Source organism: Salarias fasciatus, chromosome 2 (genome assembly GCF_902148845.1).
Source record: "Salarias fasciatus chromosome 2, fSalaFa1.1, whole genome shotgun sequence".
Lineage (NCBI taxonomy): Eukaryota > Metazoa > Chordata > Actinopteri > Blenniiformes > Blenniidae > Salarias > Salarias fasciatus.
Genome location: NC_043746.1, coordinates 32,961,711 through 32,977,676, shown reverse-complemented (window position 1 = coordinate 32,977,676; position 15,966 = coordinate 32,961,711). Strand labels below are relative to the sequence as shown.

The window sequence follows — 15,966 nt, the reverse complement described above, 5'->3', positions numbered from 1 at the left end:
TTCTGGAACAGGAAGCTGAGCGAGAGTGAAACAACCCAACAACTACCAGGTGGAGAGAAACACACACACACACACACACACACACACACACACACACACACACACACACACACAGGCTTCTCACACCACCTTTGTTCAAATGGTGACTCTGTTTCGAACTGAGACGTCAGATTGTCCCGTTTCCATGAAGACTTTATGAAGTGACCAGATTGATCAGAAGATCCTCTCATTCAGTTAGTGGATCAATCCCATAATGCTTTGTGACACGATCACATGATGCACACCCATCTGCAGCAGGAAGTGTAGACGATGATGGTCTTCCTGGTCTGATCAGGAGAACCTCCAGAGCAGCTCTGAGCCACACGGTTCCTCTGAGCAGCAGGGCGGAGCCTCACCTGCTGACGGCCTGCAGCTCTGATCCACGCCGGAGACCGGGTCAGAACCAGAACCAGGGCGGACCTGGACCTGGACTCTGATCAGGGACCAGGACCCAGTGGAAAAACTGGCTGGAGCCAGCTTCAGTGCACTGACACTATCAGTGCTTTAACCATTCATGTGTCCACACACACACACACCCACACACACACACACACACACACACACGCACTGAGAGCCCTCCTTCCTGCCTCCTGACCTTGACCTGACCCTGAGCTCACTTTGAACATGAGTTTTCCGTGGAGACCTCCAGTGTTCTCCCCCCACAGGGATCACACCTCTGTAGACAGATGACCGAGCAGAGAGCAGTCATAAATCCAGAGCAGGAGCAGGAGCAGGAGCAGGAGCAGGAGCAGGAGCAGGAGCAGGAGCAGGAGCAGGAGCAGGAGCAGGAACAGGAGCAGGAGCAGGAGCAGGGAGCAGGAGCAGGAGCAGGAGCAGGAGCAGGAGCAGGAGCAGGAGCAGGGGCAGGGGCAGGGGCAGGAGCAGGAGCAGGAGCAGGAGCAGGAGCAGGAGCAGGAGCAGGAGCAGGAGCAGGAGCAGGAGCAGGAGCAGGAGCAGGAGCAGGAGCAGGAGCAGGGGCAGGGGCAGGAGCAGGAGCAGGAGCAGGAGCAGGAGCAGGAGCAGGGAGCAGGGAGCAGGAGCAGGAGCAGGAGCAGGAGCAGGAGCAGGAGCAGGAGCAGGAGCAGGAGCAGGAGCAGGGAGCAGGGAGCAGGGAGCAGGAGCAGGAGCAGGAGCAGGAGCAGGGAGCAGGGAGCAGGGAGCAGGGAGCAGGAGCAGGAGCAGGAGCAGGAGCAGGAGCAGGGAGCAGGGAGCAGGGAGCAGGGAGCAGGAGCAGGAGCAGGAGCAGGAGCAGGGAGCAGGGAGCAGGGAGCAGGGAGCAGGAGCAGGAGCAGGAGCAGGAGCAGGGAGCAGGGAGCAGGGAGCAGGGAGCAGGAGCAGGAGCAGGAGCAGGAGCAGGAGCAGGAGCAGGAGCAGGAGCAGGAGCAGGAGCAGGAGCAGGAGCAGGAGCAGGAGCAGGAGCAGGGAGCAGGGAGCAGGGAGCAGGGAGCAGGGAGCTGGGTGGAGGAGCAGCGAGGAGAGGCAGGTACCGTCCTCCGCTCCACCGTCTGTGTCTTTATAAGGTAATGTTTGGAGATGGGCCACCGTTCAGAGCAGCTCACAAGACTGGAGCATCACACACACACACACACACACACACACACACACACACACTTCTTTAATGCTTAGAAGTCTTCAGAGTATTGTACGGATCATAACTCCTCTGATGAACTTGTTTCTTAAGTTAATATGTGAAATTTGAAAAAGCAAATTAATTCCATTCAATCCAGTTCATTTCTGCAGCTCCAAATACTTTGATTTCCACAAGGAGCCTTTAGAGAGAGAAGCCAACAATTATTCAACTTGAGCAAGCACAGGAGACAGTCTGAAGGAAAAACTCTTTGAACAGGAAGGAACCTGCAGAACCAGGCGCAGAGGAGACTTCCTGTAGAACCAGACTCAGAGGAGACTTTCTGTAGAACCAGACTCAGAGGAGACTTTCTGTAGAACCAGAACCAGAGGAGACTTTCTGCAGAACCAGAACCAGAGGAGACTTTCTGCAGAACCAGAACCAGAGGAGACTTTCTGCAGAACCAGAACCAGAGGAGACTTTCTGCAGAATCAGCTTTCTGGTGAAAGCTTCAGGGAGGCAGCAGGGCTGCACAGCCTCATTTGGCTGCTGCAGACCCCTGAGGATGAAGAGGATGAAGACCCAGTACTGACCCCTGGTGGACTCCACCAGCATGAGGAGGTGGAGCTTCCAGCTTCGTGGTGCTCATGCAGAGGAAAGCTGTTCCCTGATCCCAGACTGTTCAGGCTGATCAGTGTGGGTGTTTGTGTCTAAAGCTTTTCCAGGTCCTTGATTCTACCAGCTGAGTGTGGTTTAAGATTGTTCTGGTTCCATCAGTGCCAGATGTCTGATCTGAATCCAGACTGACTGTCAGACAGTCTGTCAGGTTTGTCTGTGAATTTGTAGAGTCTGTTACTGAATGCTTCTTCTAGGATTTTTGAGAATAACAGCAGAAAAGAAACAGGCCTGTAGTTTGTGAAGTTGTATCAGTAATTTTATACAGCAGCACGACTTCAGCAGTTTAAACTTGTTTTGAAAGACAAGTTGCAGTTGAAGGTTAATGATCTGAAATTCACTCAGTGACTATTTTCACCATCATCATATCAAGGGTTTGAAAATCAGGAGAGCCTTTCTCTTTTCTTCCTCTGCTGGGGAGAATGTTGAGCTTTAGTTTGCTTCTATTCTAGTCTGAGATGGAAACAGACCAGAAACCATGGATCAGAGACCAGGAAACAGAGATCAGGAAAGAGATCAGAGATTAGGGAAGAGGTATCAGGGATCAGGGATCTTTTCTACCAACTTTGGTCCAACACTGGTTAAAACAATGTCATCCTAAACTTTTCCAAACTTTTTCATCCGTGATTTTTCTGACCGTATTTCTTTCTTTCTGTTTTTCCTGGTTATCTGCAGAGGGACTGATGACGATCATGTCAGGAGACATTTCTGAAGAAGTGATTAAATACATTCCACATTCCTTTAATTCCACTTATGTAATTTCATGATAGTATTCCTTTTATGTGGTTCAACTTTTTTTTGTGTTTTTTGTATTACATTTCTGCATTAGTAGTTATTTTTTAACACATTCTCTACAGTGTATTGTTCTTCTTACAGACCATTTTTAACGCTTTGTGATCCATGGTTGATCAGTGTGTTTAGGTTTCCTGCTGAATTATTTTACTGGACAGTTTCTGTCATCGTGATGAAAATAAAATTAGAAATACTTCACACGCCTGTTATATGCTACATCCCAGTTTGGTCTAATGAGTTAGTTTCCTCAGTCGTCTTTAGTCTGGGTGGTTTCCTTTAAATCTGTTGCAACTGACGGGTGGTCACCAGTGTTGTTCAAGTAATTACTTGAGTTACTAGTTACTCCTTTCAAAAAAATTAATGGAGTTACAGTATTTTTAAAGCAACTAATTACAAGGAAAAGGGACTATTGCATTATGTTCAAATGTGTTTAAATATGCCAAAAATCTGGATCCTGTCTGAATGGAGCTTTAAGGTCATGCTGAGTTGATTTTAAAACTGAGTTTATGATTAATGGATTCATGGTCACATGACAGAATAAACTACAAGCAGGAAGCATTACAGTCGTCTCAGTGACTCAAATGTTACTGTGATGATATGAGGCCATCTGGTCTGCTGGGGTCTTGGTCTGGACTGTCTCTGGGCCTGTTGGGGTCTTGGTCTGGACTGTCTCTGGGCCTGTTGGGGTCTCAGGCTGCTGCCTGTAGCAGGGTTAGGGTCAGGGAGCAGTTTCCTGGACCTGGTACCTGGATGTGGACCTCAGTGAAGGGGGACGACTGGGTCAGAGGTCCAGCTGCTGCGGACTGAAACCACCTGCTGACTGATGGAGGCGGTCACACCCCCCCCCCCCCTGCGGTCTGCTCCATGTCTACTGTCAGCCGTTTCCACCAGTCACATCACAATGAAAGCCTTGACCTTTGACCTCGGGGACGGCGGTTCAGGGAGACAGGAGACCAGGCTTTCATCATTGTTTTACTGTTCAGTATGCGAAATAGTTCTGTTCTTTATAAACATATAAACACTTTGAAACATATCTTCATCCCTGACGTCTGTACAACTGTACATGCAAGGCAAACAGGAAGCTTCAGATTCACGCCACCGCATCTAAACCAGAGGTGTCCAAACTGGGGCCCGAGGACCTTTTCTTTTTTTCTTTTTTTAACGAACAAACTAATGGTAAAAAAATAAAGGAAAACAGTCCATTTCTACTCTCTCGCGGATTTGCCTGTATCGTGATGGAGAGTTCCAGGTGGAGACACTGAAGTCTCCACCAAGCACCAAGCGAAGCCAATAAAAGGGAAATGTTGCCGTGACTCGACTGACAGGCAGAAGCAAAGAAACCCGACGTAGCAGAAAACTTAAAACCACGGCAGTGACGCCCCTTCCCCGCCGCTCTGCTCCTCCAGACCGAGTCTGGACACCCCCGATGTAAACCCAGTGGGACATTCACTGCTTCAGCAGGTCGGACGCTGGGCTCCTCTTCTTCTGAGACTCTGGTACGTGTTCAGTCCTGCGGCTGAATGCTCCACGAGCGGAGCGGCTGCCGCCGTCCTTCCAGAGACTCAACCCACACCCCCACATCGCTCACTTTCCAAACACGGTGCACAACCAAGCCTTCCCTCCTGCTGTGATCTCTGAACGCCAGGGTGAGGAACGAAGGAATAACCCCGTCTAATAATCTGGAGCGGATCAACGAAGCGTCTCGGCGCTGCTCCGGAGGAGAGTGAGCCCTGAACAAAGACATTCTAAAGAGGTTTCCTCGGCGCCTCTCCTCTCGCTGTGCTCGTACTTCTGTAAGAAGGAAATCCCGTCAGTGTGGACACACTGAGCTTCAGATGTAGTCATCCTCCACCGGCTCTCCGGGCGTGTCGCAGTGGTGGAGGAAGAGGACCACCACCCTCTGGAACACGCCCCTCCTGCTCTGCCGGCGCTCGGAGATCTCCTCGCCGATGGTCTCCATGCAGATGTCGGCAGACAGCTGGCCTTTGCGGCGCGGGGCGTAGATGGTGGCTGAGGCAGGGAGAGACAGAGCGATGCAGACAGAGCGCCACGGGAAGCAAGGCGGAGCAGGGCGGAGCGCTAGCGCCACCTGCCGACCGGACGGACGCCGGTACTCACTGCTCTCGTCGTCCTCGAAGTCGTAGCGGGCGTAGCTGTTGGGGTCGGCGGCTCTCAGAGTCCTCAGCCAGGGGAAGTCCGTGATCATACTGTAGGGGGCGCCATCCACCACTCCTGGACAACCACAGCACACAGGACCCATCAGGACCCAACAGGACCCGACAGGACCCGTCAGGACCCGTCAGGACCCGTCAGGACCCGTCAGGACCCGACAGGACCCATCAGGACCCGAAAGGACCCGACAGGACCAGTCAGGACCAGTCAGGACCCGACAGGACCCGACAGGACCCGACAGGACCAGTCAGGACCCGACAGGACCCGACAGGACCCGACAGGACCCGTCAGGACCCGACAGGACCAGTCAGGACCCGTCAGGACCCGACAGGACCCGACAGGACCCGACAGGACCCGACAGGACCCGTCAGGACCCGACAGGACCCATCAGGACCCGAAAGGACCCGACAGGACCAGTCAGGACCAGTCAGGACCCGACAGGACCCGACAGGACCCGACAGGACCCGACAGGACCCATCAGGACCCGAAAGGACCCGACAGGACCAGTCAGGACCAGTCAGGACCCGACAGGACCCGACAGGACCCATCAGGACCCGACAGGACCCGACAGGACCAGTCAGGACCCAACAGTGGAGGTCCTGGAAATGGACTGGGGCTGGTGGAGGTTCAGCTCCAGCCGTCAGTTTGAAGCGATCAGACTTGATGACAGGGAGTCAGTGGCAGAGAGAACCTGAGGGGATCCAGACTGGACCGCTCTTATTCTGAAAGGTACTGCTGCTGCTCAGAATCAGAGGAGCCAGAGAGTCACTGAGCTGGAGGTCACTGCTGCTCTTCCTGTGTCTCCTACTGCCAGAACCACGGTTTGATTCCCTACTCATGACCAACTGTCTGCTGGTGTTGCTCTCTGTTCTGTTCTGTTCTCTATCTGTCCTCTGACCTCCACCCAGAACAGCAGGAACCCCCCTCTGGGTCTGGTTCTTCAGGAGCGCCCCTCTGGGTCTGGTTCTGGGTCTGGTTCTGGGTCTGGTTCTTCAGGAACCCTCCTCCTCTGCAGTCAGCCCATCGTAGTCCTGCTGTGTGTGCAGTGTGTGGGTGTTTGTCGTTACCCTCCAGAGTGTAGATGTCTCTGCCCCAGGGGTATCTGGGGTACTTCTTCACGTCCTCCTCCGTCCTGGTGGCTTCGGGGAAGAACTCGTACTTGATGAGCTCCCTGGGAGACAGTGGAGAACGGGGCAGGGTTCAGGTTCAGGAGCCGAGCGTCTGACCCGAGCGGCGGGGAGACGGTCCGGTCAGGGACTCACTGGCTGATGTTGGCGATGGTGTCCATCCAGCTGCGGATGCGGACCTTGTTGCGGATGTTTGGGGGGTTGCTGAACTCGTGGACGATGGCGATGTGGTACGGATACGGGCCCTGGAAGAGCTGCCGTTCCAACGCCACCGAGTCGATCTGCAGGGGGGGCAGGCCGACCAGAGTTAGCTTCAGCTTCAGCTTTAGCACTAGCAGTAGCTGCTCAGGTGTGACGTGTGGCGGCTGGACCCTCAGGTGACCCACCTGGTGCATGGGACGCATGTAGATGATCCGGTTCCTCTCAGGAGGCATCCTGAGGATCTGGTCCAGGACCTGCTCCATGTCCAGCTTCTTGCACTGAGCGTAGTCGAAGCGGTTGACGATGGGGGCGCTCTCCACCCGCAGCTGCTTCAGCACCCGGCACCTGGTGGCTGGGGAGACGGGGGGCGGCAGAGGGCTCTGTGAGGACCTGACAGAGGGGCCGGGGGGGCCGGGGGGGGGGGCTCCTCTCACCGTGAATGAACATCATCTTGGGGCAGTCCTTGAGGACGAGGTCGGTGATCCCACAGTTGGTCAGAGTGATTCCCACCAGGTTCTTACTCTTCAGGGACAAAACCTGCAGCAGCACATCGGCGGTGAGTCAGTCAGACGCTTCAACTGCTGTTAGAGGAAGATTTTGGACCCACGCCTTATCCCTATCATTGACAAAGTTAGACAAGCTCATAAATACCTTTTTTTGTGTCTCTGCGTCCAGTGGCTAGATCCCAGCTGTTAGCATCGTAGTTAGCTTAACTTGCTGGAAGTCAACAGGAAACAGAGCCCAGGTCCAGGGGAGGCGTATTAGCACGTGAAGTAAATCCGAATGGTTATACAACATTTTAAAATACGTGTTTTCTTTTCAATCCATTAAAATAACGTTTTGATACACACAGACCTGCGCATGAAGGATATACCGGAGAACAGCAGTAGAAGCATAGACTCAGCCGCTGTGCTCCGGTATATCCTTCCGCGGTGCACTATGCTTGTGCATAGTGTGTATCAAAACGTGATTTTAACGGATTGAAAACAAAACACGTCTTTTAAAATGTTGTATAACCATTCGGATTTACTTCACGTGCTAATACGCCTCCCCTGGACCACTGGAAGGAGGATTTTGTCCACTTTCGTCAGTCCGGCTCTGTTTCCTATTGACTTCCAGCAATTGAGCTAAGCTAACTACGATGCTAACAGCTGGGATCCAGCCGCTGGACGCACAGACACAACAAAGGTATTTATGAGCTTGTCTAACTTTGTCAATGATAGGGATCGGGCGTGGGTCCAAAATCTTCGGAGTATTCCTTTAAAGCTCTGGTCTGCAGTCAGGTGAAGACTGGGCGCCCCCCCCGCACTGGGAGTGGCTCTGGCTGAGGAGGTGGAGGCGTCTCTACCTGGACGTGGTCGTCCTCCGTCACTGGGTCCGAGGTGCTGGTCGACTTGTCAGACATCCGTTTCCTCCTGACGGCGGCGCGCGGCCGCGGCGGAGGGAGGTCTGCAGGGCAGAGAGGGCTGCTGGTAACCAGGTAGAGGACCCCCCCCCCCCTTCCCCGCCCCCCCCAGCCGCGTCTCACCTGTCTCCGGGACCAGGGGCACGGAGGACGAGCGGGTGCAGGACCGGGTCAGGGGTCGTCTGGGAACGAAGGCGTCAGGCGGTGGGTCCGGCGCCGGGCGGGGGGCCGAGGGGGGGGCCGAGGGGGGTCTGTCCTCCGCCGGCAGCAGCGGTCTCCTCACGGCGGGTCCCCGGGGGTCGGCGGCGGACCGGACGAGCCCCGGCCCGGACCGGCCCGGCGGCCTGACGCCGGCCCGGGGCGCCGCGGCCCCCCCGTCGGGCCGCGGCGGGGGCTCGGCGGTGTCGGTGGCCATGTCCTTCCCGATGCTCCTCCGGCCGCTCTCGCTGGCCGCCTTCATGTCGGCCTTGATCTGCTCGCTGCTCACCTGGCAGCTCTTCTCGCAGCTCCGCTCCGGCGCCGCGGCGGGGGCCGGCGCCGGGGGGGACGGCGTCTTCCCGCGCCGCAGGGGGGTCTTCCCTTTTCCTGCACACACACAGCACGCTAACTGCATCACCACAACACCCGGTGACCTTTGACCCCGGCCCGGTCGGCCGCTCTCACCTTTGGTGCAGGAGGCCGGCTGCTGCAGGCAGGACGGCGCCGGGCGGGGGGCCGGGTGGGGGGCCGGGCCCCCCAGGCCCTCGTCCTCCTCGCTGTCCGAGTCGGACAGGACCAGAGGAGGCATGGGGCCCGGGGCCCCCGCTGGTCTGCAGCGCTGCACCAGCCCACTGGGACCTGGACACAGGAGGCCCCGTGTTGGTGAAGGAGTGGGGGGGGAGGGGCCGGAAGCGTCCTCACCTGCTTGCTCCTCGTCTTCGGGCCGAGGCGTCCCCGCCGGCTGACTGGGACCCGGAGCTTCATCCTCCACCTCCGTCCTCCGCTCCGCTGCTTTGGGCTGGATCCGAGGCCCCGCCCCCCGGTGGTCCTCCTCCAGGACCACCTCCTCCTCCTCCTCCTGGTCCTCCTCCTCCAGCCCGTTCACCTCCACCGGAACTGTGGGACACATTCACCTCGTCACTCTACAGGGCGCTGGGCGGGGGCTTCAGGGTGTCAGGCCTGGGCGGGGGCTTCAGGGTGTCAGGCCTGGGCGGGGGCTTCAGGGTGTCAGGCCTGGTGGAGACTTGCCGTTGTGCGGCGGCGCCCTCTGGTGGTTGTTGTTGTTGTTGACGGGGGGAGCAGCAGGGGGCAGGTTGGCTTCGTGGTGGTGGTGATGATGGTTGTTGTCATTGTTGGAGTTCTGGTTACTGACCAGCGCCGAGGACACACCGATCCCCGTTCCTGCACTCAGACCCACCCGGGCACAGCCCTGACACACACACGTACACACATGCACACACATACACAAACAGAAGTGAACGTGTCAGCAGTCAGTCAGTCCTGCTGGAGAAACAGGGGATGAAACTCCACGGAGAAACAGCACTTCATGATATGACGTCATGTTTGTGTGTGTGTGTGTGTGTGTGTGTGTGTGTGTGTGTGTGTGTGTGGCTGCAGGGCACCTTGGGCGGCTCTCTGAACATCTGGTCCAGGCAGATGAACTCCAGGCAGGGCAGCAGCTCGATGAACTGGGAGAAGGACTCCAGCTTGACGGCGTGGCAGCGGACCAGGGTCAGGTCCACCAGCCGGCTCCAGCGGGACTGATCTGAGGAATTGAACACGGCGCCGCTCTGAGGACGCTGCAGGGCCCGCTGGCGAGCCGCGGCGCCCCGGCGCCCCTACCTGTGATCCAGTGGTGGGGGTTGTGCAGGTGGGGGCAGTTGTAGATGAGCAGGTATTTGATGTTGGTGAAGACCTCGTTCACCACCTTGATGCCGATGTCGGTGATGATCCCCGGGTTCTCGATGACGTCGGCCAGACCGAACTTCACCAGCTCCGAATGGCTCATCTTACCTGCCAGAAACACACACACACACACACTGGAACAGCAGAACACACCACAGCGCCGGGGGAGCAGGGTCCAGGCTTACACTGCAGGAGGAACTCGTCCACGTATCCCAGGTGAAGCGTCTCGAACTGGGGGAACTCCAGCTCGGCCATCTTGAGAGCCGAGAAGACTCCGTCTTTGGTCAGGGAGGGCTGGATCCGCAGCTCGTGAAGCCTGGTGAAGGCAGACCGCTCGGTAAAGACGTGAGTTTCATGGACATGCACTGACCTGGGTCTAGAGCAGGACTCTGGAACCTTTAAGAGCAGTTGTGGGATTTTCAAATTGACCTTTGACCTTTAGAATGAGGCCAACGCAGTCGGACAAGTTTCATTTGAAACTCAGAGAAAAACCGTCTCCTGCTGCTTTCATGAAGACTCCATTACACTTCATTTCCTCACATGTTCCGCTGGCTTTCTACCAGCTTCCTCCTTCCTTTCCAGCATTTCTCAGACAATTTTGACATTATTGGAGAAAATAGAACAGAAAAGCTTGCCGAGTCCCTGAGGGTAACTGTTCAAGGTCTAATAGTGACCAATGAACCAAGAAAACAACAAATACTATTTACAGGAGGGAGTTAAAGAGTCTTTTGGCCTCTGGAAGGAAGAATGTTTCACATTTTTGACATTATTTCTCTTTTCTAGTTCATTCATTTCAGGCTTTATGTTATCGTTTTTTTTCCATTTCAGTTTTTGTGCCTTTATTTTTTAAAGGTGCCTTAAGGAGTTTGCACGTTTTATGCGAAACAGCGCCCCCTGCAGGCCTTGGGCGTAATGCAGCCTAGTGAAAAACTTGTCCTTGTGGCTCGTGTGCACGGAAGAGGGGACTCCGTCTTCGCTCGTTTAGAAGCGCTCAAGTAAGATTTAAGTTTCTTTTCCCTGGTGGAGTCTGTGTGGAGCTGTGGCAGTGCTAGAAGCCAGTCTGTTCTGACTTTCTGGAAGATCCTGCTCAGCTGTTGCTCACTAAGCATCTGGCGGAGTAATGGCGGACAAAACAAAACTGAACAAGCCGGAGCGTGCGTTACGTCATTCCTTTCAAATTCTCCCCAAAAAAATGCTGGTGCCGGACCGGCACTGTGACTTTCAAGTGACAATTTAGCGCTGTTAGAGGTACTTGTAATGAACATGTCAGGGCACATTGTACACATCATTAAAAATGTGTAACACATTTATGGTGGAAAATAAGTATTTTTAAGGTTGTAAAACTCCTTAATGCACCTTTAAACCCTCGTATCCAGGTGAGCACTCGCTGTGGCGGCCTGACAACAGACAAGGACGGACAGCCTGGAAAATAATGTCCTCCACTCCTCTGCAGCTGAATACAGCTTTAATGTCCTTGACTCTTTCAGGTCTCCAGAGACATGATCTGTTTGATCCAGATGGTTTTTATGATTTGTGAACGAACAGTGTTTTCAGACTGGACAGAAGACGGAGACCTGCGGGACGCCGTGATGATCAGGTAGCCCAGGTCCACCTCCAGGGCGTTCTTACAGGCTCCGAACACGATGGTGTGCAGGTTCCTGAAGCCTCCTGCACACACACACACACACACACACACGCACACACACACGCACACACACACGCACACACGCACGCACACACGCACACACACGGTTTCCTTTCCGTTTTAAACCCGGAGCTGCACTGGCTGAGCTGCAGAGCGGCCGCTGGCGGCGTGTCGACCTCACCTGACCTCCAGCTGTCCTCCACCACGTGCTGGATCAGCCCCCCCAGGAAGGGCACCCTCACCAGCTCCAGCTGCTCCAGGTTGCGGGCCGAGGCCAGGCCGGTGACCAGCGGGACGTACTTCAGGGAGTTGGTGGGCCCGGCGCAGTTGCGCATGACGAAGGTCCTGAGGCTGACGCACAGGAAGTCCTTGAAGGGCTGCGGCTTGGTGAGGCGCACCCACTTCAGGTACAGGTGTCGCAGCATGGACACACACGGGATCTCCGGGACATTAACACCTACCACACACACACACACACACACACACACACACACACACACACACACAGTGAGGTGCGCGCTGCTGCAGAGCCATGGCGGGCTCCAGCGCCCCGCCCCGCCCTGCCCCGCCCCGCCCCGCCCCGCTCACCCACTAAGTGCAGCGTCTGGATCTTGGCCGTCACGGGGATGGTCAGCTTGTTCTCGGCGGGGATGGGGAACGCTCCGTTGCGATTACGGAACTTTCCCAGAATGTGAACTTGAGGCATGTAATTCCAAATGGCCTCCACCAGCTCCAGGTGGGACGTCTCCACCCCCTGAAACGACAGCGGCCGGGGTCAGAGCGGCCCGGGGGGCGGCAGGAGGGGGGGGGGAGGGGCCACACCCACCAGCAGGTTGGGACAGGCCTGCAGAGCCTCCAGCACTCCGGGGATGCTGAAGGCCTCGTAGCCCCGGACCCGCCTCCTCTCCAGGTACCGGGGGTGGAGCCCGAACAGCTGCTCCAGGTCCGGCATCTTCTTGAGGAGCAGCAGGAAGCTGCTGTCGATGAAGCCTGCCGCCAAACACCGAGAGCTTAGACAGGACCGTCCCGGCCCGCCAGGCGGCAGCGGCCGGCCGGCGGCACCAACCTGAGGGCATGTACTCCCACCAGCGCCCCGCGCACAGGTCCACCACTTTCACCACTCGCAGGTACAGAGTGACGGCTTCCCGCAGCTTCCGGGACAGGCACTCCATACACATGATGTCCTTCATAGGAAGGTACCTGGAAAACAGCATCTACTGACAGAGAGCAGCACAGGGCCGACGGAGTGGCTCCTCGGTCCGAGTGCAGCCGTCAGCCACGGTACCTGAATATATGGCAGAGGACCTCATGGGACAGCTCGTTGATGTAGTCTTTGGGCTCACTGGCTCTGAGGACGGGCTCCCCTCCTCCGCTGCTGCCCCCAGCCTGAAGTCTGGACGCTTTCTTCCTCGGTGCCATGGCCGCTCTCTCCTCCACGCACACTTCAGAGGCTCCTCCTCCCAAACATGAAGCTCACTCCTGGACAGGACCGGCGGCATACAGCGGGAGACGCACAGCCGTCAACCGCAGCAGCAGACAACCAACACTTCAGATCAATCAGACGCAGCGTCCCACGCCGGAGTCCCGCCCCCAGGGTGTGAGGCCACGGTGATTTTCAGCAGACACGGCCTCAGTGAGGTGAACAGTGTTCAAATCCGGATGCCAGCTGATGGACTTCAGCTCACTGGACCCAGGAGAGACGTCACTGTGAGACATCAGCAGGTACAAAACCTGCTTCAGCCCCTTGTTTATGACAGGAAGTAGAAAAAAGAAGAGCACTAACGCAGATAAAGTCAGGCCACACACACTAACTCTGGCATTCCCACTGAAAACAGTCTGCTACCAGAACACAGTATACACACTGTTCAACACTGCACTGCATTAAACTATACTAGCCCACCCTGCACACTACACTGTATTATTATATGCTACATTATCTTATGACAAACTACACAGCATTACACTAACACTCACACTACATCAAGTCCATACACCACATGGAACTGTCCCACACCATCCTGACATCCACTGGAGTTCACTCCATCATCCTACACTACTCAACATTATCTAACACAACATCACACCACATTGTCCTCCCCTACATCATACTGCAAGACTGTCCCTCATGGCACACTACAGAACATCACCCCCAGGTCACTCAGTCACAGTGGAACTGATCTAAACATGTTAGAGAGGTCTGTCCATTACCCTCCTCTGGGCTACTGCCCCCTCTCCGGTCCCTCTCCCCTGTCTCTCCCCGGTCCCTCTCCCCTCTCCCTCTCCCCGGTCCCTCTCCCCTGTCTCTCCCCGGTCCCTCTCCCCGGTCCGTCTCCCCGGTCCCTCTCCCCGGACCCTCTCCCCTGTCCCGGTCCCTCTCCCCGGACCCTCTCCCCTGTCCCGGTCCCCTCTCCCCTGTCCCTCTCCCCTGTCCCGGTCCCCTCTCCCCTGTCCCTCTCCCCGGTCCCTCTCCCCTGTCCCAGTCCCTCTCCCCGGACCCTCTCCCCTGTCCCGGTCCCCTCTCCCCTGTCCCTCTCCCCTGTCCCGGTCCCTCTCCCCGGTCCCTCTCCCCTGTCCCGGTCCCTCTCCCCGGTCCCTCTCCCCTGTCCCGGTCCCTCTCCCCGGACCCTCTCCCCTGTCCCGGTCCCTCTCCCCGGTCCCTCTCCCCGGTCCCTCTCCCCTGTCCCGGTCCCTCTCCCCGGTCCCTCTCCCCTGTCCCGGTCCCTCTCCCCGGTCCCTCTCCCCGGTCCCTCTCCCCTGTCCCGGTCCCTCTCCCCGGTCCCTCTCCACACTACCCTGGGTGTTCCAGTGGCTCGTCCAGCAGCCTGTGCTGGAGCTAGCTAAGCAGCTGCTACAGAGACGCAGCAGCGCAGCAACTCCGACAAACAAAGTCCCCGCAGCAGAGGGAGGGGGAGCTCCGCGGGCGGGGAGGCCACCTACCAGGACTCTGTGGTTGACGGAGAGCCCACGGTGGTGCTCAGACATCCTGGAGCAGCACAGCTCACCGCTAAGCTAACACCAACAGCAGGGCTAAGTGCTACACACTGACAGAGCGGCCTAGACCTACATCAGTAGAATCTAACAGACGATTCTGAGCAGCAAAACAATGTGTGAGCAGACATAGAGCTACACGAGTAGAACCAGGTGAGAATAACGTAGACCAAGAACGGAGGACAAATGGACGTATGTGAATATACACATGAAAACAGATGAAATGACAGTTAGTATTTTACCAACATATGTCTATGAGTCTACTTACGTTATCAGTGACTTAACTTCATGACTGTGATCTGTTTACACACAGCTATGTGAGAATGGATCTGCTTCCATATGTCTATGATAGAGCGCTTCCTGTTTCTTCTTCCTCTTCCGGCTCAGAGTCGGCTCACAGCAGTCTTCACGCTGCCCCCGTGCGCCCCCTGCTGTAGAGTGTGTGACACTGACCACATAGTGATCAGTGCTCTGGCGTCACAGTGACAAGGCTGCTTCAAATACCAGCTGGGGCCTTTCTGTGTGGTGTTTGCACGTTCTCCCTTTGTGCGTGTGGTTTCTGACGTCCTCCCAAAAATACATGCATGTAATTAATGACTGTAGTTTGCTCCTCAGGGCGTGTGTGTGTGTGTGTGTGTGTGTGTCAGTCGCTGGGAATGTCTCCAGCACTGACCCTGGCCAGGATAAGCAGTGCAGGAGATGAATAAACATGCTTCAGTAAAAAAGAGAGATAGTCCATTGTTCAGAAATATATTTCTCTTATGCACAAACAGACACTGCCTAAAAATCATGGAAAAAAATACAGGTATTCTTCCATTGCTTACTGTTTTTTGTAAACAAGACAGAGCGGTCACCCATTCTTGTTTGATTTGAACTAATGTAAAAAAAATAGGTAATGACTCAAAATTCAGGAAATTATTTCTGCACGGTGGCACAGTGATTAGTGCTCTTGCCTCACAGCAAGAATGTCCTGGGTTTGAGTACCAGCTTGGGCCCGGGGCCTTCCTGTGTGGAGTTTGCATGTTCTCCCTGTGTGTGTGTGTGTGTGTGTGTGTGTGTGTGTGTGTGTGTGTGTGTGTGTGTGTGAGGGGGGGGGGGGTTCCCTTTGGGTACTCAAGCTTCCTTTCGGGTACTCCAGCTTCCTCCCACGTCCAAAAAAAAAAAAAAAAAACATTCATGTCAGGTTAGTGTGAGTGTGAATGGCTGCATGTTAGTCCTGCAACAGACAGTACCTCGCCCAAAAGAGTGTTGTACGTCACTTTGGACAAAAGTGTCTGCTACATGAAATTGTAATGGAAACGGATTTCTTTCGTCCTTGTCTTTCTTGTCTATCTGTACCTTCTGGCGCAAACTGTGGTGAAATGTCAAAACAGCTCAAGCTTTTCCAGCATCTTGCAGCTTCCAGCAGGCAATCTATGCTCCCATCATGTCGCCCGGTCCAATATGGCCGAGGCGTTACGTGTGGCTCCAC

The 15,966-nt window shown here is 55.6% G+C and overlaps 1 protein-coding gene across 3 annotated transcripts; it reads right to left on the bottom strand.

The window, feature by feature from the left end:
• Window positions 1-4,038: 4,038 nt before the first annotated feature.
• Window positions 4,039-14,781, bottom strand: fbxo38 (F-box protein 38). 3 transcript variants are annotated; one of them, XM_030112336.1, is made up of 21 exons: window positions 14,764-14,781; window positions 12,793-12,986; window positions 12,574-12,707; window positions 12,334-12,497; window positions 12,096-12,261; window positions 11,689-11,964; window positions 11,437-11,530; window positions 10,048-10,178; window positions 9,800-9,970; window positions 9,580-9,722; window positions 9,206-9,386; window positions 8,879-9,073; window positions 8,642-8,815; window positions 8,102-8,563; window positions 7,922-8,022; window positions 7,008-7,110; window positions 6,759-6,925; window positions 6,508-6,653; window positions 6,313-6,416; window positions 5,192-5,305; window positions 4,039-5,083 (listed from the first exon to the last, which is right to left on the bottom strand). In XM_030112336.1, exons 2-21 carry the CDS (start codon window positions 12,924-12,926, stop codon window positions 4,905-4,907), a joined length of 3,339 nt encoding a protein of 1,112 aa, XP_029968196.1. In that variant the 5' UTR covers window positions 12,927-12,986; window positions 14,764-14,781; the 3' UTR covers window positions 4,039-4,904. The 3 variants fall into 3 exon arrangements, with proteins under 3 accessions (XP_029968196.1, XP_029968178.1, XP_029968188.1); XM_030112318.1 differs by lacking the exon at window positions 14,764-14,781 and adding an exon at window positions 14,445-14,560; XM_030112328.1 differs by lacking the exon at window positions 14,764-14,781 and adding an exon at window positions 14,445-14,541 and having other exon boundaries at window positions 12,793-13,212.
• Window positions 14,782-15,966: the final 1,185 nt, after the last annotated feature.